The 27,664-nt window shown below is 43.7% G+C and overlaps 1 protein-coding gene across 1 annotated transcript; it reads right to left on the bottom strand.

The window, feature by feature from the left end:
- Window positions 1–1,156: 1,156 nt before the first annotated feature.
- On the bottom strand, window positions 1,157–20,875 carry LOC111145196 (glutathione S-transferase omega 2). The gene is made up of 6 exons (XM_022499921.1): window positions 20,825–20,875; window positions 20,448–20,556; window positions 18,029–18,251; window positions 16,973–17,074; window positions 2,832–2,938; window positions 1,157–1,446 (listed from the first exon to the last, which is right to left on the bottom strand). Exons 1-6 carry the CDS (start codon window positions 20,853–20,855, stop codon window positions 1,287–1,289), a joined length of 732 nt encoding a protein of 243 aa, XP_022355629.1. The 5' UTR covers window positions 20,856–20,875; the 3' UTR covers window positions 1,157–1,286.
- Between the last annotated feature and the right edge of the window lie 6,789 nt (window positions 20,876–27,664).

Here is a 27,664-nt window from a genome sequence, read left to right as displayed (position 1 = left end):
TGGTAACTATTTACATGAGTCAAAATCCACCCAGAGGCGGCAGATGGCCAGGCCAGGCTGAGATGTGGGGAGAAACTGGGCTGGTTGGGCTGAGTCAGAGGCAGGGGCTGGAGACAGCGCCTCAGTGGGCACTGACAAGCAGAACATCCCATCCTCTACCGCCTGGTGCCCCACATGGCCAAGAGGCTGAGAAACAATGAGGCGTGAACACAGCTGAAATGATCACAGGCTGGTCCCTAGACCCTGAGATAAAATAGCACCGGACAGGCCTGTTCCACTCCTGTGGGGTAAGGGACAGAAGCTTCCAGGCTTGGGTACCTGCCAGCACCCCCGGCCACCCTCCTGGGATCTTTGTCACCGTCCGTGGTGAGCAACGCTGGGCAGAGCCAGTGGAGACACCACATGGGGCCAAGATAAGCGGCTCCAAAGTACCTCAACCAAGAGGAGTAGAATGACCGGGAGGCTCCTGCATTTTTGTCATCTTTACCCATCATTGGTCTGGGGCTTGGTACACAGCAGGCAACCAGAAGCGTTTGTTGGAACAAACTGAAAGTGTGTGTGACGCAAATCCAACAAAGTGACCTTTGCCGGGGACTGGGTTTGGGGCGTGTCTGTTTTTTCAAGGCAGGATGTTGGCTGTAGAACATTTTGTGAGCCATCCTGAGCCCTGACAGCACCAGTGAAATCCTGACGTCGTTAGTCTGGGCGGACAACGGGTGTTTCATTTCCTGCTTTGGAATTCTTTGAGTCATAAGACCCTCGGTGTCTCACAGGCCCACGCCAAAGTGGGAACGTGAATGACACTCACATGTGCCCATGTGGATGGCAGCTCTTGTGTGCCAAATGGAGAGGATTGGGACCTGGAGTGTTTTCTTCTTCCTCCTCTTCTCTAGCTTTCCGCTCACCAGGGAGGTTGTGGACAGTGCTGATCTGTGGTGATGAACATCACCGATGGACAGGCCTTGAACCTCCACATCAGCATCAACCCCAATAATCTGGAGGTTACACTGAGCCAAAGGCCAAGGAACCAGAAGGCACACAGGCTCCCAGTCTCCCAAATGTGCTTGGGCATTAGCACTGGGCACTAGAGATTTCTAGGGGATCTTTAGAAGGTATGGGCCAGAAGAGTCACACCAACGGATTATCAGAAAGAATCCATTTTCCGTCTCCACGTTTATTGGGAACCTCAAAGAAAACGAACAGATTGACTGACCCACCAAAACAATTCCTGATACACAGTCACGACATGCTTGGGAATTCTGGATGGTGAAGGGAAGGACTGAGGCTCAGCAAGCTAGCCCATAGTCAAAGGCATCAGGGTTGTTCTGAAAATAAAGATTCAAGAAGCCCAAGAAAATGTTCTTATCTATGAGAAGAGCGCACACCGTGGGGTCCTGCTTCATGGCTGCTGTCCAGAGCCGTAGTGCTGGCGTGTGGTTCAAACAACTGCAGGACAGGAAAGAACCGTTAGCTCGTCCGCAAGGGAGGCCATTGGGAAACGTGGCATGAGTGGCTTTTTAGATTCACAAGACACAAAAGGCTGGTTTATAAAGTTATCTTAGTTACCTTATCATCAACTCATCATGATCATGTCCTGGAGGAAAATCTTATTTGGGGAACAGCTCTGTGTGTTTTGAATCATGGAAGTTGTTGTTGCTTTTAACAATGCCGCTAAAATACATGTGGGCTGACTGTTCTGGGGAAATTAAGTGTGTGGGCTTCCCTGTTTATCCCCAAAAAAGACAACCCCCTGTCATTCTTAGATTTTACTGCAGGGAGTTTGAAAAAAGTAAAGACAAGTAGTTTCCAAAAACACTTTTTAAAAGTCAGCAAAACCATCGTCAAACCTTGAAGTACTGGTGCTGACTGAGCCCTTTCCAAGACGGACCAGGAAGTGGAGGTCTAGGATATACATGTGACTCGCTCAAGACAGTACAACTGGTTAGTGGAAAATCCAGGAGGGGAGGGTTCCTGGGCCGTGGCTCGGTACTCTGTCCCCAGAGGAGACAGGTTTTGGTCATGTTTATGTTGACACATAGTTTAAAAGATCTAAATACTTTCTATCTGGGAACACCTGGGTGGCTCAGTCAATTATGTGTCTGCCTTCAGCTCAGGTCATAATCCTGGGATCTGGGGACTAAGTCCCAGGTCGGGCTCCTCATTCAGAAGGGAGCCTGCTTCTCCCTCTGCTTGCGTGCTTTCTCTCGCTGACAAATAAATAAATAAAATCTTAAAAATAAACAAATAGGGACGCCTGGGTGGCTCAGTTGGTTAAGCAGCTGCCTTCGGCTCAGGTCATGATCCCAGCGTCCTGGGATCGAGTCCCACATTGGGCTCCTTGTTCTGTGGGGAGCCTGCTTCTCCCTCTGCCTCTGCCTGCCGCTCTGTCTGCCTGTGCTCTCTCTCTCTCTCTCTCTGACAAATAATAAAATCTTAAAAAAAAAACAAAAAAAAAAAACCTAAATAAATATGTTCTATCTGACCTTTCATCAGAGATAGTCAAAGTGGAAGGTAGGTGGGTTCGAGCCCACGCATTGTGAGGGTACAGATGTAGTTCTGCCTCAGCCAGACCCAGTTCCCCAACCAGTTCCCCAATGCCAGAATTGTCCGGCACCCACCCTGTGACTGTCTGGGAGCCCAGCAGGTGCCCACCCAAGTTCAATGTCTCAGAGCATCATGGGAACAAAGCACGTGTTCTGCCTGGGGACCCTACACGGTCTCCCCGAGTCCACCAGGGAATTTCTTCTACTTTAAACATCCCTACATTTCCATGGTGAATGGCTGGCCATTCTGTTTGCTACCCAATGCAACCCCATAGTCAAAAGTCTTACTCGGCGATTCCATACACATCCAGCCGCTCAAACCAGGGCCAAAAGAGGTAATCAATCATGGATATACAGTCTCCACCAAAGAAGATGGTATTCTGATAGCCAAGAATCTAAAAGTTTAAACAGAACAAAAGCAAATTAATTTACTTACCTGCTGACATATTTATAGATGCTAAATACAATTATCGAATTGCTTCCCGAAGAGGGAGAACCAAGGCTCTGCTTCTCCTTCCAATCTCTTACACAATGCATCTGCCCTTTTCCTGAGGTTTCTTCCATTTCCTTCAGGGCCAAACTCCCAGCCACACTCAGCCCTTCCCCCCTTTCAACCCTGGAACAACTAGGTGGCTCATCTGACTGCGGAATCTGGAGGAAAACCCAGACAGGGAGCGAAGCCCTGACCTCTTGGCCTGGAACAGTTTCCTCAGAGTCCTAAGCTTTCAGTGGAGGACCTCAGTCCCTGGAGACAGGGGCCCTGTCCCACACCCGCCCATGGCTGAGAGGGAGGGGACCTCATTAGAAACTCTGCTTGCTGTAGTCGTGATCCCCATTCTCCAAGATCCACTTTATCCCTAATTAAGGGGATACCATGGTTTCCACATGTCTTCCTCTTTGTAGACTTATTTCTTGATTCAAAACGAACGCAGGAAAGAGCAAATGCTATTTAGTGGGTTCCCTCAAATTTCAACACTGTATATCCTATTTTCTTGTTTTATTTGAGCTCTTCGAACTTCACGCTTTTGGGCCATTTAAGACTGTCAACTCTTTGCATTAAAACAGAATTTCTCATTTCCAAATGGGACAAATTTACACAGATAGACCGTATAGCAAACAGACAAACTCTTCATACCAAAATACAGTAAAAAAAAAAAAAAAATAGTGGAAAATCTTAAAAGCAAAAATGCTTAGTAGAGGTTATTGTCAAGCCAGGTCTTTCCAAAGAGAAAAGTATGGTGCCACCCCCCCAATTCAGTCAAGCAAACAACACTCTTGGACCGACAGAACTCATCTACTACATACTTCCCTAAAGTTACAGAACCATATTTCTATATCCTTTCTCTGGATTTCTCTATTCCTATCTCTATCACCAGGCTTGACTGCTCCTTCTCCAGCTTATGGACTCTGATGTAGTCTACAGCTGTAGTTAAGAACCTTAGCTCAGGGGTGCCAGGGTGGCTCAGTGGGTTGAGCCTCTGCCTTCGGCTCAGGTCATGATCTCAGGGTCCTGGGATCGAACCCTGCATGGGGCTCTCTGATCAGTGGGGAGCCTGCTTCCCCCTCTCTATCTCTGCCTGCCTCCCTGCCTACTTGTGATCTCTGTCTGTCAAATAAATAAATAAAATCTTTAAAAAAAAAAAAAAAAAGAACATCAGCTCAGGGGCAGGCAGACCTGATCTTAGGCTAGGCTTAGGCCTCCTATTCAATATGGAATCCTAGGCAACTTATGTACGTACCACCTCCTCCAAGCCTCAGTTTTCTCATCTGTAAAATGGTGGTAAGTTAGTGCCCACCTCAGACGTTATAGTGGGGAGTGACACAATCATGCATGAATAAACAAAAGCTCTTATGATGAGAAAACACAGAGACATCCAAACCTTACATCTACAGATAGCAGATGCATCTCTGACAGAAAAAAATCAATGGGATCCCCCACCTGCCACCCTTCTCAGAGGAGAAACCAAATCTTGCTGCCCTCAAGTCCAAGTTTTCATTATCCCCTCACATGGCATGGAGGAGTTCCCGTGATGAATGTCCTGGAAGTCTGAAAAAATGTTAGGTAGCATCACTTTGTTCAAGAAAACTAACAGGATGGACTAAACCAGTGGAATCTGGCCAATGAAAACTCAAAACAGGCTATTTTAAGGCATAAGGAAAACAGATCTGACTTACAGCAGAAAGGAACAAATCGTTCAGTATTTATGGATTCCAGACAGCATCAAATCTTTATGTTCACAAATGGATAATAATTATGCAAACTTTTACCACTGGCTTCAAAACATATACCTCCAGCTTATTATTGGCCTTCACGGCACAAATCAGAACGAAATCTAAATCGACTGACCTGGAACAAGTGTAGCTCTTCTGTCTACAGATGAGCGGTGCTCTTGGGAAAGTCCTTGTCAAAACACATTACACCTAGACATTTACTGGAACCCATGCTAGGTCCTTTGGTTAAGCAATATATATATATTCTTTAAGATTTTATTTATTTGATAGAGAGAGATCACAAGTGGGCGGAGAGGCAGGCAGAGAGAGAGAGAGAGAGGAGGAAGCAGGCTCCCTGCAGAGCAGAGAGCCCGATGCAGGACTCGATCCCAGGACCCTGAGATCATGACCTGAGCCGAAGGCAGAGGCTTAACCACTGAGCCACCCAGGTGCCCTGGTTAAGCGATATTTTGAAAATGAATAACTGCTTAGTAATTGGTATGTTTTAGTATATATGTTTAAAGCTTTTTATTTACTCAAAGTAGGAGTATGCCTTTAATATACATGTTACAGATACAATTAGTTCTTACATAAACACTCAAAGGAATTCAAGCCCTATTAAAGTACACGGTATAGGGGCGCCTGGGTGGCTCAGTGGGTTAAAGCCTCTGCCTTCGGCTCAGGTCATGATCCCAGGGTCCTGGGATCGAGCCCCGCATCGGGTTCTCTGCTCAGCGGGGAGCCTGCTTCCTCCTCTCTCTCTGCCTGTCTCTCCTACTTGTGATCTCTATCTGTCAAATGAATAAATAAAAAAAAAAATCTAAAAAAAAAAAATCTAAAGTACACGGTATAATAAAAAGTCAGGATGAGGGGTGCCTAGGTGGCTCAGTTGTTAAGCGTTTGCCTTCGGCTCAGGTCATGATCCCAGGGTCCTGGGATCGAGCCCTGCGTCGGGCTCCCTACTCAGTGGGAGGCCTGCTTCTCCCTCTCCCACTCCCCCTGCTTGTGTTCCCTCTCTCACTGTGTCTTCTGTCAAATAAACAAAAAATCTTAAAAAAAAAAAAAAAAAAGTCAAGATGAGCACATGGATGGAATAGATGAGGCATCACTTATCCTCTTCCAGCCTTTCCCACCCCCAAAATACATATTCACATCCCCTCGGACTTTCATCTTTTTTCAAAGATTTAATTATTTATTTGAGAGACAGAAAGTGAGAGATAGAGCGGGAGAGGAGCGGGAGAGGCAAAAGGAGAGGGACAAGCAGACTCCCCCACTGAGCAGGGAGCCCGATGCGGTGCTTGATTCCAGGACCCCAGGATCATGACCTGCGCCAAAGGCAGATGCTTAACCCCCTGAGTCACCCAAGCACCCCTCTTGAAATCTTTAAGACCCTCAGTGGGATCGCTCCCTTCCATGCAAACCTGGTATCTTCCAGACATAGGCAGTGGCCTTTCCATTGAGAATCACATAACATCAGTATGGGAGGGGTCACTGGACCTCTTCTAGTGGGACTCCCCTCCCATTTTACCGTGTATTTACACCACGCTCAGTACCAAGGAATTAAGAGATGCAGTGTTTTTTAAAAAAAATGTATACCATAATATATAAAACATGGAAAATAATAAAACACTAAGATCAGATAAAACAAAAGTTAGAACAGGTCAAAACACGGAATGAAAACAACATCAAGATATCAAACCTGGGATCCTGCAGAGTTCCTTAAATAAAGCTTTGAGTTTGACTTGAGTTTCCTGAGCCAAGAGGGAGAGGAAACTGCACTGGTGAGCTGAGACTGATTCTTGCCTCTCCCGTGGAAGCACAAAAGGACTCTCACTTTTCAGGAGAGGAAACAGTCCCAGGGAGTTTAAGGAGCTCTTCAGTAGCCCAGAGTGAAGACAAAATCAGCATTCTCCCCATTCCCAGACCACAGCCAGCTCTGTGTCACTGAACTTCAAATAGGTAAGTACAGGACACTAATCACAGCAGCTTCGCCAAGTCTCTTGTGAATTGTTTATTCTTTCCATTTAAGTATCAGCAAAAAGCTTAGAATCAGCAAACTCTGAAAGCCTCTGGCTTCCCTGTGAGAGCTCCTTCCCCAGTCCCTTGTTTTCTCTCTCTCTCTGGCTTTGCCAGAGCACCTGCCCCACTGGGAGACAAGACACAATCACGATTTTTAAAAAAAGGGGGGGGGGGAGAAGAAGAAGAAGAAGAAAGAAAAAAGAGAAAAGAAAAGAAAAGAACCCTTACCAAATTCTCTCCTGGGAGAAGCCTGGCCAGCTCAGTCTGTAGAGCGTGCAACTCTCCATCTCGGGGGTTGTGAGTTCAAGCCCCACTTTGTGCTCTACAAAAACTCAAATTTTTACAAAATTCTCTCCTTCCTTCCTGTTCTATTCCATTGATAAGAACGTCTTCAGGCAACTTTAATGAAATAGTTCTCCTGTGTTCTCAGTTTAAACTCAGTCGCTTGCTTACAGCCCATTAGCTCCTCTGACAGATTTTAGGATAAATAGTAAAATAAGACAGTAAGATTTCACCCTCCCCCCACCCGCCCCCTCCCCTAAGCGTGAAAAAGCCCGGATGGAAGAACCCCTAGTCTTCTTGGAGGGCCTCTCGGGCTCCCCCAGGAGGACCTAAAAGAGGTTCGCGTGAGAGAGGAGATGGAAGGAAGAAACGCGTCGGGCTCCCCCTTGTGGCCATCGATGGTGAGGCGCCCTGGCTGTCTCCCCCAGGAAGCTCACCAAGGAAGAAGGTAAGAGAAATCTGTAAGATTTTGGAGAGAGAAGCAGCAACATCATAAAGAGAAGCAAAACCCAGACTTTCTCACATGAGGCATTCTAAAAAGCTTTCTTCTACAGTCTTGGGTAGTGAAGCTCGGGATCAGTTCACTAACTGCTTAACCTTGAGAGGCTGCTGTCCCAAGCACGCCCCTTGCCATTGCCTCCCAAGGAGGACAGACAGCCCGGTGGCTTGCAGAGGCACTGCTGTCCTTGCTGGGAGAGAACAAAAAAGTGTTTTGTTTTGTTTTTTTTCTTGTTGGAAACGGTTCCTAAGAAGCAGAATCCACCCCCCAACCCGCACAGGACACAAAACCATCTGCCAACACATGAGCAAGGCAGGCCCTTCTCCAGAAGCAGCAGAAAAGTACCCAACTCCAGGGCAGAAACCCCGAGTCCATGAAAGATAAGAGAAGGCTCTCCACATTTCAGATTTCAGGTCCCTGTTACACTGATGAGGCTGAGGTTGAGCTAATGAGAATGAAGTGATTACCTGTAAAATGAACTAATGGTACAGAAAAAATTTGGAGGACATATAAAACCATTTTTCCTCTGGAAAGAAGCCTCCGACATAGGGTTTGGGACAGAACACGCCCCTCCCGCTGCTCTTCAGGTATGACCTGGAGTCCCTTATGAAGATTCAGAATGCAATTTGTCCCCATTTGGGGATTCAAGGACCTTTCTGAAAGTTCTATGCTGGAATCCTTTTAATGGACCTACTCCTTTTGTCAACATGTATGTGTACAACAGTAGCAGGAGAAGCCAGGAGGCCAACGCTTGACGGGTCAAATACCTATAAAGTGACGGATGGTGGAGGAAAATATAAAGGAATGTCTTTAATTTCCCCTACAGGGGAAGATGACTTCTTACCTGAAAAAAGCTGTGGAAGAAATCACAACAGGAAAGAACTACATAGCACAATCTTGTTAAACGTTGTATTTCTATTATATACAAGAAAGATAAGCCAGACTACAAGTTAAAAACAAAAGAAAACAAAAAAACATACGTTTTGAAAAATAGCCAAATATCCTTTATATGTAAGGAGCTCATTAAGGGGAACTTTTACAAATCAACAAGGGAAATTAGGAAGATCTTAATAGACAGAGATGGGTAACAGCCCATTTTCACAAACAAAACACAAAGGGGAGGTGCCTGGGTGGCTCAGTGGGTTAAGCCTCTGCCTTCAGCTCAGGTCATGATCTCAGGGTCCTGGGATCGAGCCCTGAATCAGGCTCTCTGCTCAGCAGGGAGCCTGCTTTCCCCCCCCCCCCCCCGCCTCTTTCTGCCTGCCTCTCTGCCTACTTGTGATCTCTCTCTCTCTGTCAAATAAACAAATAAAATCTTTAAAACACACACACACACAAAAGGATGGCATACTTTGGGGGAAAAGCTTCTACTTCACTAATAATAAAAAAAAATACAAATAAAGTCCACAATAAAAATAACTACTGCTTCTCTCCAAAGCAGGCAAGTATCTTCTTTAATGAAATCTCCCCACAGTGAAAAGGGGAAGTGCAAAGAGAATTTTTATACACTGCTGGTGGGGGGCAAACAGCACAAGTCTTTGGGGAAGCAATTTAGCAACACACAGCTCAAGCCTCTAAATGTTCATACCCTTTGATCTGGTAATTCCACTCCTAGAAGTCTGACCCAAAAACATTCTCAAATAGAGAAACAGACTGCTGTTTCTTGCAGCACCGTTCACAATGGTAAACGACTAGAAACAACCTAAATATTCCTGGTGGGGGGTGCAGGATAAATAACTCCAGTTTATACACATGCGAATTACATAGAATGAAAGTGATTTTTTTCTATTTTTAAAGATTGCACCCATGATACAGAAATACATTCTCATTATTTAAAAAAAGCTCAAATGATAGAAAGTAGTTTTTTTTTTTAAAGATTTTATTTATTTATTGGACAGAGAGAAGATCACAAGTAGGCAGAGAGGCAGGCAGAGAGAGAGGAGGAAGCAGGCTCCCCACCAAGCAGAGAACCCGATGTGGGGCTCCATCCCAGGACCCTGGGATCATTACCCAAGCTGAAGGCAGAGGCTTAACCCACTGAGCCACCCAGACTACTAGAAAGTAGTTTAAATGGCAAAGACCTGCTCTTTCCCATCCCTGCTTTTGCCCACTTTTCTTTCCTATCCCAGTAGCAGTCTCTGTTAGGGTTGTGATGTGTACCTCTCTAGGCATTTCTCTGGACATTTATTTACATGTATATATACACATATGTACATTTGTTTTCTTCTACAAAAGTGGGATCGCGCCATCTGTATTACTGTGTAATTCACTCAAATATTTCTAGGCAATCTTTTCATGTCAGTACACACGGCTCTACCTCTTTCATTTTTAACTGCTGTATAAAATTCCACAAGAGTAATGTGGGAAAGAGGCAGAAGAAAAGTTATTAAATTTCCTTACCCACTGCCAAGCCCCTGAAACAGGAAGAGTGACATTCCTCTATGGACTCAACTGCTCCCACCTTAACACTTATGCTAAGGGCAAAAGGCAATCCTAGCCTGACCACCCCACATACACCAGGATCCTGTGGGTCTACTTTAACATATAAAAATTCCTTTGGAAACTTCCTTTATCTCTAAACCCTCCAAGATAACGTGTTGGCAATCATCCCCAAGCATACGGGCCCACCAATACATATCTGAAGGGTCTCAAGACGAGGGTTTAATTAGACAGTAAAAAATGACTTTTCCAACAAGAGCTAGCCCCTCAAGGTCCCAGAAACCTTGCTTTCAAAATTCCTTAGAGACTGACAGCTATCCCTGACCCCCTCCCAACTTGCAAGTATGTAATGGGTCACTCCTCACAACCCCGGGGCAGCAGCTCTTTGTGCCCACAGGTCCTGTCCCCGTGCTTTAATAAACCACCATTTTGCACCAAAGATGTCTCAAGAATTCTTTCTTGGTCATTGGCTCCGGGCCTCATCCCACCGAACCTCACTTATATTCTAAAACTTCATCAAGAGGAACATAATTTATCTAACCATTCCCTGTCTAATGTATATTAAGGTTTATCATTTTCCATCCTCATAAATAATGCTTCTTTAATCAATGCTCTTAATACATATGAACAAGCATTTACAGGGTTTATAAAAATATGGGACAATCTTTACATCATGGTTGCCCAGTTCTATATACACTACAATTTTTTTTAATTAAAAAAAAATTTTTATTAACATATAATGTATTATTAGCCCCAGGGGTACAGGTCTGTGAATCGCCAGGTTTACACTCCACAGCACTCACCATAGCACATACGTTCCCCAATGTCCGTAACCCAACCCTCTCCCTACCTCCACTTCCCCCTGCAACCCTCAGTTTGTTTTGTGAGATTAAGAGTCTCTTATGGTTTGTCTCCCTCCCAATCTATACACTACAATTTTAACTACATAAAAATATACATAGCAGAAAAGGACAGGAAATAAAAAGTCCAAAATGATACCGGTAGCTGTTTCTGGGTAATGGGATTATGATTTTTTTTTTTTGTCTGAGTTTCTATATTTTTCTGTACTTTCCAAATTCTAATGAATGAGTATTTCTTCACAATTGGAGAAGAGTAAAATTAATCTCTAAATAATAGGAATAATTATAAGTCTATTATTTACATGGTGGTAGATGGTATAGCAGAAGGCTCTTAACAGAAATACAGCAAATATTAGTTTACCTAGAAAGCAGCTGTCAGAATTGGACAATGGATGAAGTTACCAAAGTCACAACAGCACTAAAACCACTCAATTAGCCACTGTCTATAAAGGGTCATCAGTTCCTCGGTGTGGAAGGATGGTGGTTACCACTAAAAATGGCATATTAGGGGTGTCTGGGTGGCTCAGTGGGTTAAAGCCTCTGCCTTCAGCTCAGGTCATGATCCCAGGGTCCTCGGATCGAGCCCCACATCGGGCTCTCTGCTCAGCAGGGAGCCTGCTTCCCTTCCTGTCTCACTGCCTGCCTCTCTGCCTACTGTGATCTCTCTCTCTGTCAAATAAATAAAATCTTTTTTAAAAAAATGGCATATTAATAGACATGCTAAATCAGTTAGCAAACCCAAGAGAATTGGCCACATAGGTCCAACACAAGAACGTGTACATAAATGCCCACAGCAGCATTACCTGTAGCAGTCAAAAAGCAGAAACCACCCCAGTATCCATCAACTGAGGGATAAACAAAATATGACATATCCATACAGCGCAGTATCATTCAGCCATAAAGAGAGGAATAAAAGATGGACCTTGAAACCATGATGTTAAATAAAAGAAGCTCATGCAAGGCTAACATTGTATGTTCCCGTTTATATGAAATGTCCAGAACAGGTAAATTCATAAAGACAAAAAGTAAATTAGGGGTTGCCTGCGGCTGGGAAGGTTCTGAAGAAATGGGAAGCCAATGCTAATGACTAAGGGATTTCTTTTTAAGACAAATAAATGTTCTAGAAATGTTCTAGAATTAACTAGTGGTGATGGTTGCATAGCTATGTAAATATTAAACCACTGAACTGTACGCTTGAAAAGGGTGAATTTGTGGTCTGTGAATTATGTCAATAAAGCTGTTATAAAAAATAGGTAGCAACAATGAATTTAGTTTGTAGACATGGTAAGTTAGTTGATAACAAGATAAACTTAGCCGTACACACAAGGCTGCCGTACACAAAAGGCTATAGAAAATTATTTTCAGTGAACAATTAGCCAGATATAAACTTTCCTTCCCTCCTGTCCTAGTGACATCCAAAGAGAAACAATTAAGCAACGCATAAGTAATTTCATTATTGAAGTTAATAAGAATTAAGAAAGAAAAATAGCAAAACTTAACAAAGACAATATGATCTAACTGGGTACAAATGTATTCTTTCTGGAGAGGAGAAAGAACAGATTAAAAATTAAGGCTATAGCCTTAATTTTTAATTAAGGTTTAATTAAGGAGAAATTTTGAATCAAGAAAATATTTCACTAGAGACGCTCCTGGATGTTGTAAAGACAACTTCTACAAACTGACCTCAGGCAAACAGCTGCGTACACAAGGCACAGAATCAAATTTGGCGACGTGGGAAACCTGGCATGGAGATACCACAAGGCGGTTTGGGGAATGCCACGAATTAACAACATCAAGGGTCCTGTGGCCCCCAGGAGCCAAAGGCCTCAGGCAGGTTGTCACTCCCTTAGCGTTTTTCCAGAATGCTCTATGTCACCGCCCTTCTCTTCTCCTTGGATGGACTTCCGCTGATGACTAGCAGGAGATCAAGGAATAGCCAGCCAGAAGACAGAATCCATTATGCACAGAAACCCTGAACTAGAGCAAAATTCTGAAGCATCAGAGAAATCGGGCCGAATCCTGTCTTTCACTGCCCTTGTACTTGAGCCGAGTGCTTCCACAACGCAAACATTCAGAATGAGGTCACTGGCAAAGAGGAGGAGGAGAAAGAGGAGGAAGAACAGCAGCAGCAGGGCTGGAAGGTCTGGCACATTCCAACCCACAAGGATAAAATGGAAGTGGGCTCAAAGTGCTATTCTGATATGGTGAAATCAATCACAAACATTAAAAAAAAAAAAGAATAAAACTAAAAAGATGAGTACCGCTGACACTGATTCAGTAAAGACGAGAAACTTGGCTTGAAAACAGAAAGTGTGGTTACAGAATGGCCTCCCCGCCGTTTTAAAAAACTCCCGAAAATGTTCAGAACGGGAAAGCGAGCAGGGAGGATGCCGGTTTGATCATTAAAACAGCAGTCATGCATCTCAAACAACTGTGAACCTATTACAGAAAAATGCCATTATAGAAGAAGCACGATTGACCTTTCATTTTGATGAAACTATTTTTTAAGAAAAAATTCTAAAGTCAGGGGCATTTACGGCAAAACAAACTGTCAGAGTTTAAGGCTGTAAAGGTAAACTGAGCCTTTTGCTTGGGAATAACATGGCAGAAGATCACATAGTGGTATCTCAACTTGCTTATCCCTCAGAAAGACCATGTATATGTAACACACTTTCAGCTCAAACAAAATCCTGATTACACACAACCATGCAAAAGAGCTGCATAAGTCAGGGAACATTCTCTACCAAAATTATTCTGACAAGTTTCTATTTCACTAGAATCTCCTCAAGTTGATATACTGTATTTAGAGGATTGGATCAAATAATTCAGCTAACTGGGCAGGGTTCAGATTCTGATATTGCCTACATAGTATTTATAACTCTTGGTAATGATGGGACAAAACCACATTCAAATCTGCTAGAACAATGCCGGATACTCACTCAGAGGTCCTTAACTACCATCCGTGAAAGCTACCTACACTTGGGCTAGTTAATGGGTTATTTCTAGAACTCAGCTACTGAAGATAAAGTGGAAATGTGTTCTTCAGGGATGTGCCAGAGCTGACCAACCACCAATGACATCTCTTCTCAACCCTGAGCTTGGAGACACAACATTGGTAGGTCAAAATCAGCCTCTGGTGGGAGTATTTACATCCCTGAAACAGAAAACACTATAAATCAGAGCGTCTTTTTCTTCTGAGAGTCATTTTTTTTTTAAGATTTTATTTATTCACCTGACAGACAGAAAAAACAAGAAAAAAAGGGGGCGGGGGGGGGGGGGGGGGGGGAGCAGCCTCCCCGCCGAGCAGAGAGCCCGAAGCGGGGCTTGATCCCAGGACCCTGGGATCACGACCCAAGCGGAAGGCAGAGGCTTCAACCCACCGAGCCACCCAGGCGCCCCATGAAAGTCATTTCTTATAGACGATTATTTATCATCCATAAATACTGCAACTGTACAAATCTAAGAGAGGCAGCTGGAAGTGTAAATAAATTTAATCTGCTTCCACTTGACAAAGGTCAAATGGAAGAGTATTAATAATCAGTTTTCCCTTAAGAGGATAAAAATAGCATTCTGATGGTTGCCAACAGAGTTACAACCCACCCATAAAGGGAAATTATCAGTTTCTAGAACAAAGATAAAGGAAGTCATAGAACCACCTTCCAGATTATTCTAGAGGTAAGGGGTAAGGAGCCATATTACTGCCAGATTGTTCCCTGACTAACGTACCCATAGTCACTTTCCCCTCTTTCTTACAGGACCCTGATTTTATCCAGGGTGTCCCCCTCGAAAAAACTACATTTCCCAGCCTCTCCTGAACATAGTTATGCTACAACTAAGTTCTGGCTTAATGAGATTTAAGTAGTCCTTGAGTAGGAATTCTGGGAAAGCCTTTTTTTTTTTTAATTTACTTGATTGAGAGAGAGAGAGTGGGCGCAGGAGCATGAGTGGGGGAGGGGCAGAGGGAGAATCAGACTCCCCACTGAGCAGGGAGCCCAATGTGGGGCTCCATCCTTGCACCCCAAATCATGACCCCAGTCAAAGGCAGATGCTTAACCAACTGAGCCACCCAGGCACCCCAAAAGCCTGTGAATAAAGGGGCATGGCCCTTTGCCATTTTCCCCCTCTGTTCTCCTTTCTGCAACCTGGAGCATGGATGTAATGGCTGCAGTTCCAGCAGCCATTTTGTCATTTTGAGAATGAAAGACTTGTACTCAGGATGACAGAACAGATGGAGAGAAAGATCCTCAGTCCCTAGTAACTATAAGAAAGCCATCAAAACAGCCCTGAACTGCACTACCTCTGGCTTTTTTGTGTAAGAGAATAAACCCTTATAAAATAAGTTCACAGTAGGTAGGTCCCTTTTACTAGCAGCCAAACAAAATCCCTAACGAATGTAAATCTTAGCTTCATTAGCAGGAGGTACAGACAGATAGCCATACAGAGCTACCACCTAAGGAATGTGGTGATTCAGGGAAAGGGAGAAACTCAGCACATGCCCTTCCCCCTTCCTTGCCAGATTTTCTTTTCTTTCTTTCTTTTTTCTTTCTTTTTCCTGGAAATGACACAATTTTATATATTGGAAAAAAAAAAAAAACCCTCAAAGAATATACAATAAATATCAGAGCAGGATACCGAATCAATATGTGGAAATCCAGTTGCAGTCCATACCCTATTAATGAAAAATCTGAAAAAAACTAAGAAATCAATTCCATGTACAATAATATAAAAAAATATCTAGGAATTATTTAATAAAAAATGCAAGATTTTTACACTGAAAATACAGTTTTAAAATTAACTAGAGAGGGGGCGCTTGGGTGGCTCAGTGGGTTAAAGCCTCTGCCTTCAGTTCAGGTCATGATCCCAGGGTCCTCGGATCGAGCCCCCACATCGGGCTCTCTGCTCAGCAGGGAGCCTGCTTTCCCCTCTCTCTCTGCCTGTCTCTCTGCCTACTTGGGATCTCTGTCTGTCAAATAAATAAATAAGTAAATCTTAAAAAAATTTAACTAGAGAGGATAAAAATAAATGGAACCAAAACAGTATGGGAATGGCACAAAGTCAGACACATACATTAGTGGAACAGAATAGAGAGCCCAGACATAAATATATTTATACAAGGAATTTGTGCCAGGAATATAAATTAGTATAGCCACAACGGAAAACATTACGGAGATTTGTCAAAAAATTAAAACTAGAACTACCATGTAAACCTGCAACTCCACTTCTGGATAATGAAATCATTATCTCAAAGAGACATCTGCACACTCATGTTTATTGCATCATTATTCACAATAGCCAAGATGTTGGAACAACCTAAATGTTCTGTGATGGATGAATGGATGAAGAAAATTTGGTATGTATGGTTTTTTTTCACTATTTTTTTCATTTACATTAAATAAATTTAAATTTTCATTTAAATTAAAAAAATAATTTTCAATTATTTAACATTTCATGTATTATTAGTTTCAGAGGTAGAGTTCAGTGACTCATCAGTCTTATAAAACCCAGAGTTCATTACATCATGTGCCCTCCTTAATGTCCATCACCCAGTACTCTATCCTCTCACCCCCTTCCCCTCCAGGAACCCTTGGTTTGTTTCCTATGATTAAGGGTATCTTATGGTTTATCTCCCTCTCTGATTTCATCTTGTTTTATTTTCCCCTCCTTTCCCTTATGCCCCTCTGTTTTTTCTTAAATTCCACATATAAGTGAAATCAAATGATAGCTGTCTTTCTCTGATTGGGTTATTTCACTTAGCATAATACCCTCTAGGTCCACCCACATTGTTGCAAATGGCAAGATTTCATTTTTCTGATGGCTGAGTAGTATTCCATTATATATATGTACCACGTCTTCTTTATCCATTCATCTGTCGATGGACATCTGGGCTCTTTCCCTACTGTGGCTATTGTATTCTTGCCACATTTTCAAGAATAATTCTATAGCAGGTGAGTGGAGGGGAAGCACCCACAGGTTAAAATTAGATGACTAGTAGCTGAACTTATCAAAGACTGACAGAAAGACTAAGTCTGTGAAAGCAGGGGGTGTCAGGGGGTCCAGGCTGGGGACCCTGCATTGCTTCTTGCACTGTATCTGACCAGGAGAGGAGCCCCTTTTCGTACCTCTTCAAGGTTGCAGAATTCCTGACGCAGGGCTAGCTTCAGATCAGCACATTCTCTCCCACATCTCAATGCTACCAGACACTCCTTGGTCAAGTGTGGGACCTAATCAGAGAACACAGGTTCTTAGTAGAGCAGTCTGAGGAAACTCTGGGCTCCTGCTCTTTCTAAAACTGTAGCCAGAGCTTTATCACTCCAACTTAACAAGCCAACAGCCACATTCAGGCTCCCCACCTCCTCGGAGGGTCATCCCTTTGGTTCCAGAAATCCACGGTCACCGCACCATGGTAAAACAGGGTGCTTTAAAAGGGGTTCTCCAGTGCTCCTTACTTGCTCAGCTACTCCGTGCTGTACAATCTTAGGCAGGGCACTTAACCTCTCTAAGCCTCAGTGTTGTCATCTGAAAAATGGATACAGTAACAGTACCTACCCTAAAGGGCACTTGTGAGCATTAAATGAGTTAACCTTTATAAAGCAGGCAGGACAGTGCTTGGTACAGCATAAATGCTCAAGCTATGTCGGCCACTAATGTCCCTGAGTTCCTTTTATCTCTTTTTAAAGAGAACTATCATAAAATTTCCCCATCATTTTTTCCTGGATTATCAACAGGTACCCCCTTTTCTCTCTTCTTCACATTTCCTGCACAGTTGGGACTGCTGCTCCGAATAAAGGGCAATTCCCTTTCATGCATTCCCTTCTTCACACCCCAACAATTTTTCTACCTGAAACTTCAGAAATATTTCCTTTAACACACTACCAGTTTTCAGCTCTTCCAACACTCCTACCTGGAGTCACATGGTCCTAACCATGCCATAACCATACCTCTTGAGACTGCTGGTCGAAATAGAAAAGAGCCTATCAGTTAAACCTTCCATCTTTAATATCAGAGGGGACAGCCTTACTATTATTCCATACTAGTTACCCACCTAAGAGGCAGGTAATGTTGCAACAAAATGATCGGACCAATGACTTAGCTTCAAAAATGAACCTAAGTTTGGGAAACACATACAAAGTAAAATGGACTGTATGTAAGTGACTTTTTTAAAAAACTGGTTATACCTTATAGAATAACTCCAATAACATCTTCTGGCGAGCCCGCTCATAAGGGTCATATGGATACAGCTTTCTTCCCGGGTAAGCGTCATCCAGGTACTCACAAGCGATGACAGATTCGTAGATCAACTGACATTTGCTGTTCTCTAGGACAGGAATCTGGCCAAAAGGGTGCTTTGTATAGTACCACTCAGGCTTGTTTCTCAGGTTAATGTTGACAACTTCATGTCTTAAAAAGCAAAGGGAAAACAAGACAACTAGAAAGAGAGGCTTAGGGGCTCCTGAGTGGCTCAGTGGGTTAAAGCCTCTGCCTTCAGCTCAGGTCATGATCTCAGGGTCCTGGGACAGAGCCCCACATCAGGCTCCCCGCTGAGCAGGGAGCCTGCTTCTCCCTCTTTCTCTGCCTGTCTCTTTGCCTACTTGTGATCTCTGTCTGTCAAATAAATAAAATCTTAAAAAAAGAAAGAGAGAAAGAAAGAAAGAAAGGCAGGCAGGCTTAGGCAGGCAGACACTCATCCCCAAAAGCAGAAGCAATCAATTTATAAAATTTAAGTTTGCCATAAGTTTTCCAAAGTTTGGGTTTTTCCAGAGAAAAATACATAGCAAGGTCGTTGTCTTCATGCCTGTAGTTGAGAGTGCTAAATGTTTTCTCTGCCTTGTCTCACGTGTTCCTTGTGACTCCTGGCTCCAGGAGTTTCAACCTCCTGCCCATTATCACTGCGAGGAAACATCAGAACTGCACTGAGAGCCAGGGAGTCTGACTCAGAGGGCAGGCACTTAACCACCGCATTCCAGAGTTTCCAACATCTTAACACTTGCAAATGCACATCTGATATTAACAGGTCACAACAGAATATGGTAAATGTCCGCAGTTAGGAGCTTGAATGCTGGCATCAGACTGCCTGGGGTCTGGACAGTCTAGCTTGTGATGCGGGCCAAATTCCTTAGCCTCTCTGTGCTCAATGTCCTTAATTGGAAAATGGGGGTAATAATGGTACCCATCTGTTGGCACTGCTGTGAGGACTGAGTAAGTGAGTATGTCTGAAATGCTCAGGACAGTGCCTAGGTACATAAACATCAATAACCTTCTTCTTATTCTCATTATCATCATTAGAGGCTCAAGCCTATAAAATTACCAGAAGTGCTCACCTATGTTTAAAAGATTAAAGGAAACAAATGAGTATATTCTTTGCTCCATCAAGGAGATGGTCTTAAATCGTAAAGCAGTGGTTTTCAACAGGGAGTGATCTTGCCCCATTCTGCAGGGACACAAGTCAATGTCTGGAGACATTTTTCGACTGTCACAGCTAATGCAGAGAGGCCAGGGTGCTCCTAAAAGTCCAACAGTGCACAGGACAGCGCCCCATCCCAACCCAAACACATGTACACACAAAACTAAACCTGCCCCAAAATGTCAACAGTGCCAAGGCCAAGAAACCCTGCCCTAAAGAAATATTTACATTGGTTCCTAAGCTACCATTTTGTCACTAAGGGTAAACATCGGGCTACTGTTCTCTAAATTTTATTTGAAATAGGTAACTGTTATTTTAAATAGGTAACCTTGGGGCCAAGGAGACTTGAACAATAAGGAAGAATCTGGAAATACATTCCATATACACTCAACAAAGCAGAATTATGTAATTTTGTTTAAAATGTCTCTATATTAGTATTTCTCTGACATGAATCTGAAACTCTGAAATCATCCCTTAAAAGGATGGACTCTTCAAGAGTCAAAAGCCTCACTTTGGCTTTGAGGCCAGCTGCCTCCCCCCAACCCAGTTCCTACTCCAGCAAAGTGACTCTGCCTCCCACATCCAGACCTCCCAGGCAGGTGCTGGTTTTACAGAATTCCTTCTGGAAGAAAATGGATCTATTTTTCAAGTATGCCAGAACCTTAAAGAGGCCTCTTGACTGAAGTTTTTTCTATGTCATTGTTTGGAACTATTTGTCCATTCATTCAAAAAAATATTTTTGAACACCTACCTCGCACCAGGCTCTCTGCTAGCTCATGAGTAAAAGAGACAAAAACCCTACCCTCAAGAACTGACGTTTAGCTTTTGGGGGATGGCGGGGGGGTGGGGAGGGGGCGGGGGGGGGGGGGGGGGGGTGAATGGAAGCGGTGGGGATGGCTGGCTGGCTGGAGCGGTCCTGGAAGGCCTGGGGAGCCCCCGCAGTGCCCTGCCTTCAGCCTCGAGTACGGGAGGGAGGCTTCTCACCAGAGGCCCCGTTAGGTCTGCACTGAGCTGTCCTGAAAGTTTCACGCACAGACTCGGCTCCGCTCGGAAGAAAGCTGGGCGGTTGCGGACCACCCGCTACAGAACCCGCCCAGGACTAACCTTTTAGGAGCCCCTCTGAAGGCAGAGCAGGGCGCCCCAGATTTTGAACACCCCGCGCGCTTGCGCGGCTCAGGCCTCCGGCTTCTCACCTGATGCCTTTGGCCCGAAGGACGAGGCGCGTCCTATGCGCGTAGGGGCAGAACCTCATGCTGTAGACGCGGATCAGGCCGTCTGGGACCGGCCCGGGGGGGAGGCTTCCTGTGGGGGGAGACGAGGAGGCAGGGGCCCGTAAGCCCACGGGGAGAGGGGCTCACTCGCTTCCCCCGGGACCCCAGGAGAAGTGCACCCGCCCCGCCTCCCGCGTCCGAGAAGACACATTTGTATGTGTCTTTTGCGCAAAGGATCCCTTCAAATCCCTCCCCGCCGCGCTGGCCTGGGGGCCAAGGCCGAGCAACCCCCTCTCCAGAGCCAACTTTCCCAGCTACACGGCGACCCCAGTCCGGGGACCGCGGTCGTGGGGGCTCACCTTTCCCAAAGGACCTAGACGCATCCTCCATGATCTCCGAGCGTGAGCGAGACGTAGAACGCTCGCCGAGGCCGCAGGCTCCGAGAACAGCCGCGCTCCAGCGCGCCCCTCCTGCCCCAAATTAAATTTTTGAGTGATAGCTCAGGGGTGGGGATGGGGGTGAGGGTAAGGGGACAGAGGGGAAAGTGATCTGGGATAGGAGCTAGGATAACTTAACCAAGAGACACACTTCCCCCCGATCTAGAGGCCCCAGAGTTGAGAGTGGGCAAGAAACCCCTGAAAAGTACCCCTTGCCTTGAACACGTGGGCAGCGCATTCAGTGGGGTCTCTCCTCCACATCAAAAAATCCCTGAAGAATGGGCATTTGAACTCCAGCATATCTTTCAAGGGAGTTTAATAAAACTTGACCAGGGTAATATGTTTTCTTTCCCATCCTAAGCCCTCCCTCCTGCCTCTCTAAGACAACTGGACACAACCTCTCTATAATGAGTAAGATTTGTTTGTTTGCTTTATATAAAACCAAATTTCCTCAGGATATAGCAGATAAGGAAGAAAACCTTGTTAGCGTTCCGATCTTGCATAACCTTGGCAGTGAGTGCCTCCTTAAATTTGGTGCCCTAGACCCCACACTTGCTTCACCTTTAGTTCTGGCCCTATTTGTGAGACTTTGCCCCAGCTATGGAAAACAGGTGATGAATGTAAACATTCTTCACCTAGAGGCAGAAACAAATTTGTGAACTCTTTCCACCTGCCGCATACATTTCAGAGAAAACTTTCTGATTGCTAGGGAAAACATGGCCAACAGCCCAGCCATGTGCCACTTGGAGAGCTCTTCCATCCACCTTGGATAAAAGAGGTAGCTGGCCTTTGCTCAGACCCTGATAGGCTGAGATCTTGAAATTCATCAGGTGATAAAATAATTCCTTTAAAAAAATATTCCTTTAATTTTACACAACTGAGTGGAAATGGGAATTGCTTGTTGATGGACTGTATAAGATTGACAGGTAAAGAAGAAAAGAAAATTATGATTATGTCCCACTCACACTAATCGATTTCCACTGACTACCTTCTTTGATTCCCATGACTACTCAGTTAGGCAGGTAGTATTATTCCTATTTTACAAAACAAAAAACAGCCTCAGAAAAATGAAATTATTTCTCCAACGTGATCAGCTATTGGGGTCAAAGAACTTTAAAAGCCTAAAGCCTGACTTACTATCTTGACCTCTAAAGGTGGTAACAGTATGAATAGGAAAGAATGTAAGTCTTGGAAAAGTGGTAGCCCATAATAGCTGCACAAATGTTAGCTGAATCCAAATAGCTTTGTTAAAACGACAGAACCTAATTATGTAATTATGAATGGGTCACTGTTGGCCTTAGGAATTCCAATCTATTTAGAAATTCTTGGTTAATAGGTTAACATTTTTTTTCTACTGAATAAGAATCTTTTAAAATCTTCAGGATAGTGACTCAGTTACATTTTTTGCTAAGTCAGAGTGACTTCGTGTGATTTTGAGGAGCTGTCACCTTGTAAGAATAGGAGAATGGCAAAAATGTTTGAATAAGTGTTCTCTGAAAATAAAATGCATGTATGTCAGCAAGACATCTGGTATTGGAAAAGATAAACTGACTTGCTATGCTAACAATTTTGTGCTTTGGGAGACAGATAAAATAATAGGATGACTACTGTTCTGGAGCTAATTTTGATCAAGAGGAACAAACTGGGTGGTAAAATTAAAGCAATAAACATAACCATGTCATGGGGGATTTTCTGGTAGACAAGCAGATGACTCCCAGGCAGACAAATGTATCCCCACATAAAGAAGGCAGATTTCAGGGACGCCTGGGTGGCTCAGTGGGTTGGGCCTCTGCCTTCGACTCAGCTCATGATCTCAGGGTCCTGGGATCAAGCCCCCGCATCGTGCTCTCTGCTCACGGGGGAGCCTGCTTCCCCTCTCTCTCTGCCTGCCTCTCTGCCTACTTGTGATGTCTCTGTCAAATAAATAAATAAATAAATAAAAATCTTTTTTAAAAAAGAAAGAAAGCAGATTTCAAAGAGTTGAGAAAATATATCCAGATTCTAAAGGGGAGGGCCATAAGAGGATTGTGAAATTGTTAAAATAAAAATAAATGATTACTTACATGTATTTGGTGCTTTATGTATATTCACTCATGTAATCCTTAAAATAGTCGTATTAGAATTCTATAATTTCATTTTTTAAAAAAAAGACTTTATTTATTTATTTGACAGACAGAGATCACAAGTAGGCAGAGAGGCAGGCAGAGAGAGAGGGGGAAGCAGGCTCCCTGCTGAGCAGAGAGCTGGATTTGGGGCTTGATCCCAGGACCCTGAGATCATGACCTGAGCCGAAGGCAGAGGCTTTAACCTACTGAGCCACCCAGGTGCCCCTATAATTTTACAGATGACTAAGCTGACGTTGGCAAGATCAAGTCACCTGTCAAAAACCTTATAACGAGTTTAAGAAAAAGAGGGAGGACTGTGAAGCCTGGAAGTTCAACTCCTAGGGCAGGACTGTAACCAGAATCTTATCTATTATCAGAGATAGCCAAACTTTTCTGTAAAAGTCGAGATAGTAAATACGTGAGGCTTTTCCCAGCCATCTTGTCTCAACTGCTTACCTCTACATTTTAGAGTGAAAACAGCCATAGATAATATATTAATGAACAGGGGTGGCTGTGTTCCAATAAAACATTATTTGTGGATGCTGAATTTAAATTTTATATATATTTTTAAAAGGCCTTTTTTTTTTAGAGTAGTTTCAGGTTCACCACAAAACTGAGAATATATGGAGTTATCCCATATACTTACTCACTACCCCTACACAAACACAGCCTCCTGCACCATCAACAATCCCCCATCAGAGAGGTACATTTTTACAACTGACAACCTTGCACTGATACAATATTGCCCAAAGTCCATAATTTTCATGAGGGCTCACTCATGGTAAATTTCATATAATTTTCATGTGGCACAAATTATGATTCTTCTCTTGATTTTTTAAAAACCATTTAAAAATGTAAAAACCATTCTTCACTCTTGGGCTGTACAAAAACCAGCAGGGGACTGGCATTGGCCTGCTGGCCTTAGTTTGCCCACCCCGGGTCTACAGTGACAATGACTGAATTAGCTATGGACAAACTGGGAATTCCATTTGTAAAGTAGAAGGTTACTGGATCACCTTTTTACTATGCCAGAAGAGAACATATTTCCAACTTTCTTCCCCTAAGGGAAACCAACTCTAAGATTTGGAAGATTTGTATTAAAAGTATATCTGTGTATGGGAAGTCACATTCTAAAATATCTGGTGTAGTTAGAAAAGAATAGATAGAACAATGGAAATAGTTCTTCCTCTGAAGGAAAGCAATACAGTGTCAAGATTCTTACTTGGCACTATATCTAAACTCTGGCTTTGGCACTTAGGCAAGCTCTCTAACCTCTCTAACCTCTAACCTCTCTAATCTTCCTCATCTGTAAAAAGAGAACACGAATAGTACCTAACAGATAGGTTTTGAATATTGAATGACATTGTGCACATCCTCAGTATAGTAAAAGCTCAGTGTACTTGAAAATTAATGACTAATATTAGTGAATAAGAACATGTTTAATAGCATAATGCACTCCAATTTTGTATCTATAAAGATCAAATACACTGCAATTCTGCTTTGCCAAGCACATTGGAATTGAAATTCAACTCAGAATACTTATTTCGCCAGTTACCAATTTAATGCCAGTTGAATGGGTTGAATGCTGCAGGCTACATTTCAGTAATGTGGTTTTTAATCTTACCACTGAATGCTAGGGTTTCCCTGGAAAGATTTTAATTACAACCTTTAAACTTATCCCTACTTCCTTTTTAGGAACCAATATGTACCTTTTTGAAATCCTATAAGCAAACTTTCTTTCTAATGTTATTATATCATGTTTATACCAGTATATATTATACTGATTCACTCAAGCAAAAAAAAAGGAAAAAAAAACCACCACACACAACAAATAGTAATAGCACCATATGAAAACCTACTCAATCTATTCCTAGCTACCTGAGATATAATCGGATCTGTTTTGAAAATATGGGAAACTTCAGTCATGGGTGACAATGACTCGAGCCTTCCAGGAAAAGAACGCTACTGCAGAAATAATTTCTTTAATTACACAAGTCTCTGCTTTGAGAAAAGGAGAGAAAGTGGAATTTACATTTTGCAGTTTTTTAAAAAAAAAATTTTGCCACACCAATCTCTGGCAGTAGCAGAAACTGGAGGACATTCCTCTTAATATTTCAGAAGCTAATTTACATGAAAAATTATGTTACTGGGTGTTCAAAAATTGTTCACCAAGTTCAATGAGTGAGATAAGTAAGGAAAAAGGCTCTGTTTTCAAATAGGCCCAAACTCAGGATTGTTTCCAGGAAGTTAGGATCATAGGGAATCTTGTGTTCTAATGCCTTTGGGACTTTTTTGCTCCATTTTTATTGAAATATAATTGACATACAACTCTGGATGAGTTTAAGTTACACAGCATAATGACTTGATTTACCGAAAATGTTTAATGATTACCACAATAAGTTTAGTTAATATCCATCTCCTCATAAAGATATAAAAAAAAAAAATTCTCCCCATGAGATCTTTTAAGATCTACTTCTTAGCAATTTTCAAAATATACCATACAGGAGCATTTAATATAGTCATCTCGTTGTACATTACATCACCAGGACTTATTAACTGAAAGTGTGTACCTTCTGACCACCTTTATCCCACCCCTCATGCCCCCCCCAACATCTGCAATATATCAAATAAGATTACTAAAGTTATCAGAAGCGGAACTTCATCTTCCCATGAGGGAAAACTGAGTCAAAGGAGACTCTGTTTTTAAGTACTGGATTCTGCTTTCCTATTCCTATTCCGATTTCTCTTTACAACTTGGGGGATCAAAGAAAAAAATTTAAAACATTTTAATATGGTAACATTTGAATGAGCAAAAGGCAGATTTTCAAGACCCTGAAATCAGCCCAAGTCAAATGTTTGTAAAGTCTAAACAAAACACACTAAGTTTGTAAAAGGAACACCAACACTTCCTGTTAAATCCCAGCCATAATAGTGGTGTGTCATAAAGGTGGGAACTATCCTCTCCTGACTCAACCTCTAAATGCTAGTGAAGACAGACCCTGGCGGAAGCAAGTGTAAACTCATCTCTAAATGACTGTAAGAGTTCAGGCTGGATGTGAATGATCTTTTCAGTATTTATTAGCTTGGTGACCCTGGGAAATACACCATTTTCTATGCCCTGATGTTCCGTCCACAATTTAGAGCTAATAGTACCAATACATTCTGCGGTTTGGGGAGGATTACTTCAGATGCTGGTTGAGAGGCATTTTCTATCTAGTAAGCATGTAACCTTAGCCATTATTTTTATTAGTATTTGAATGTAGCAGGAAAGTCCCATACGTACTCACAAAGTGAGGACTTTCCCGTGGACCGAATTCCCCTGCCTGCCAGGGACCCGCAATGTAGCTAACCTAGCGGTGCCCAATGCAGGGCTGAGAATTCCTGATTTGTGGTCATCTTTACCTGTCTCCAGCCAAAGCAGAAAAATAAGAACAATTTAGTGAGCTTTTTTTTTTTTTTTAAGCTAAAGGGATTCTCATTAAAGACCTGGTCTTTAAATGATAGACTGTGTGCTTTTCTTGGTGTTCAACTCTTTGATGAAACTTTGATGAAGACGAGTCATTGTATTTTTCTTTTAAAAGTGCTGGCAAACCCGGGGGCACCTGGGTGGCTCAGTGGTTTAAGCCTCTGCCTTCGGCTCAGGTCATGATCTCAGGGTTCTGGGATTGAGCCCCGCACTGGGCTCTCTGCTCTGCAGGGATCCTGCTTCCCCCTCTCTCTCTGCCTGCCTCTCTGCCTACTTGTGATCTCTCTGTCAAATAAATAAATTCTTTTTTTTTTTAAGATTTTATTTATTTATTTGACAGAGTTCACAGGTAGGCAGAGAGGCAGGCAGAAAATAAATTCTTTAAAAAAAAAAAAGTGCTGGCAAACCCGAAATTCCTGAAAATAATCCCCAAATCCAGAATTGACCTCAAAGCCCTTCTCCCTTTTGAAGCCTCAAAGACCGGACAGACCCACCCGGGGGAGGTGATAAAGAGAGCCTCCCGGAGGGGCCTCCGCGCGCCCAGCGGACGGAACCGGACGCGGAGCCGAGGCCGCAGCAGAAGGCGGTGGCAGCCGAGGGAGGCGGGGCCCAGGCGGATCCCGCCCCTTAGAACGCTATCCTACCCGTAAACCGGCCCCGGCGCTTGCAGCTCCGGCCAATTCTGAAAGCCTTTGGATGCCCTACGGCCAAGCTGTATGAAGCTGAGCCAATGGGCGGCCGCGTTACACGCTGCTGGACACCAAAGTCGCGAGTCCTCCCGGTGTCTGTGGCTGGCCAAAGTGGAAGCCAGGTACTGGCTGGTCGTGGTACCTCTGCGCCCGGGTCTACATCCGACTGAAATCCGCCCGCAGCCGACCCGGGCCTGGAGGGTGGGGCAGGCGGACGGCGGCAAAGATGGGGCCGCCGGGAGCCTGGGCGTTGGTGGCGGCCGAGGGTAGCCTGCGGGAAGCCTTTTGTGAAGTCAACCGGTTCTCACTGCCTCTCAGGGTGCGGTCCTTAGACCGCCTGCATCACGGTGGGGTGGGGGCGGGGTCCGGGGGGAGGAGCTCATTTCAAAGACGGGACTTCGCAGCTCACCCTGGACTCACTGTGTCGGAAATCCCGCGGCGAGCCTGGAGGTGATTGTTATGCGCTCTTACGTTTAAGAATAAGTACAGGAGAGTGTGATGG

The sequence above is a fragment of the Enhydra lutris genome, unplaced genomic scaffold (assembly GCF_002288905.1).
Source record: "Enhydra lutris kenyoni isolate GAN:26980312 unplaced genomic scaffold, ASM228890v2 scaffoldscaffold12, whole genome shotgun sequence".
NCBI lineage: Eukaryota > Metazoa > Chordata > Mammalia > Carnivora > Mustelidae > Enhydra > Enhydra lutris.
This window is presented reverse-complemented; position numbering and strand designations above follow the sequence as displayed.

What these genes read in the sequence shown, in the direction of transcription:
- LOC111145196 (XM_022499921.1), bottom strand. Translation starts at nt 20,855, where the DNA reads ATGGAGGATGCGTCTAGGTCCTTTGGGAAAG. An exon ending in TATTGGAGTTATTCTATAAG is followed by an intron (nt 17,075 to 18,028) that starts GTATAACCAGTT and finishes TTCTCTGATTAG; the next exon opens with GTCCCACACTTGACCAAGGA. An exon ending in AATTCTGCAACCTTGAAGAG is followed by an intron (nt 2,939 to 16,972) that starts GTACGAAAAGGG and finishes TTAAACTTTTAG; the next exon opens with ATTCTTGGCTATCAGAATAC.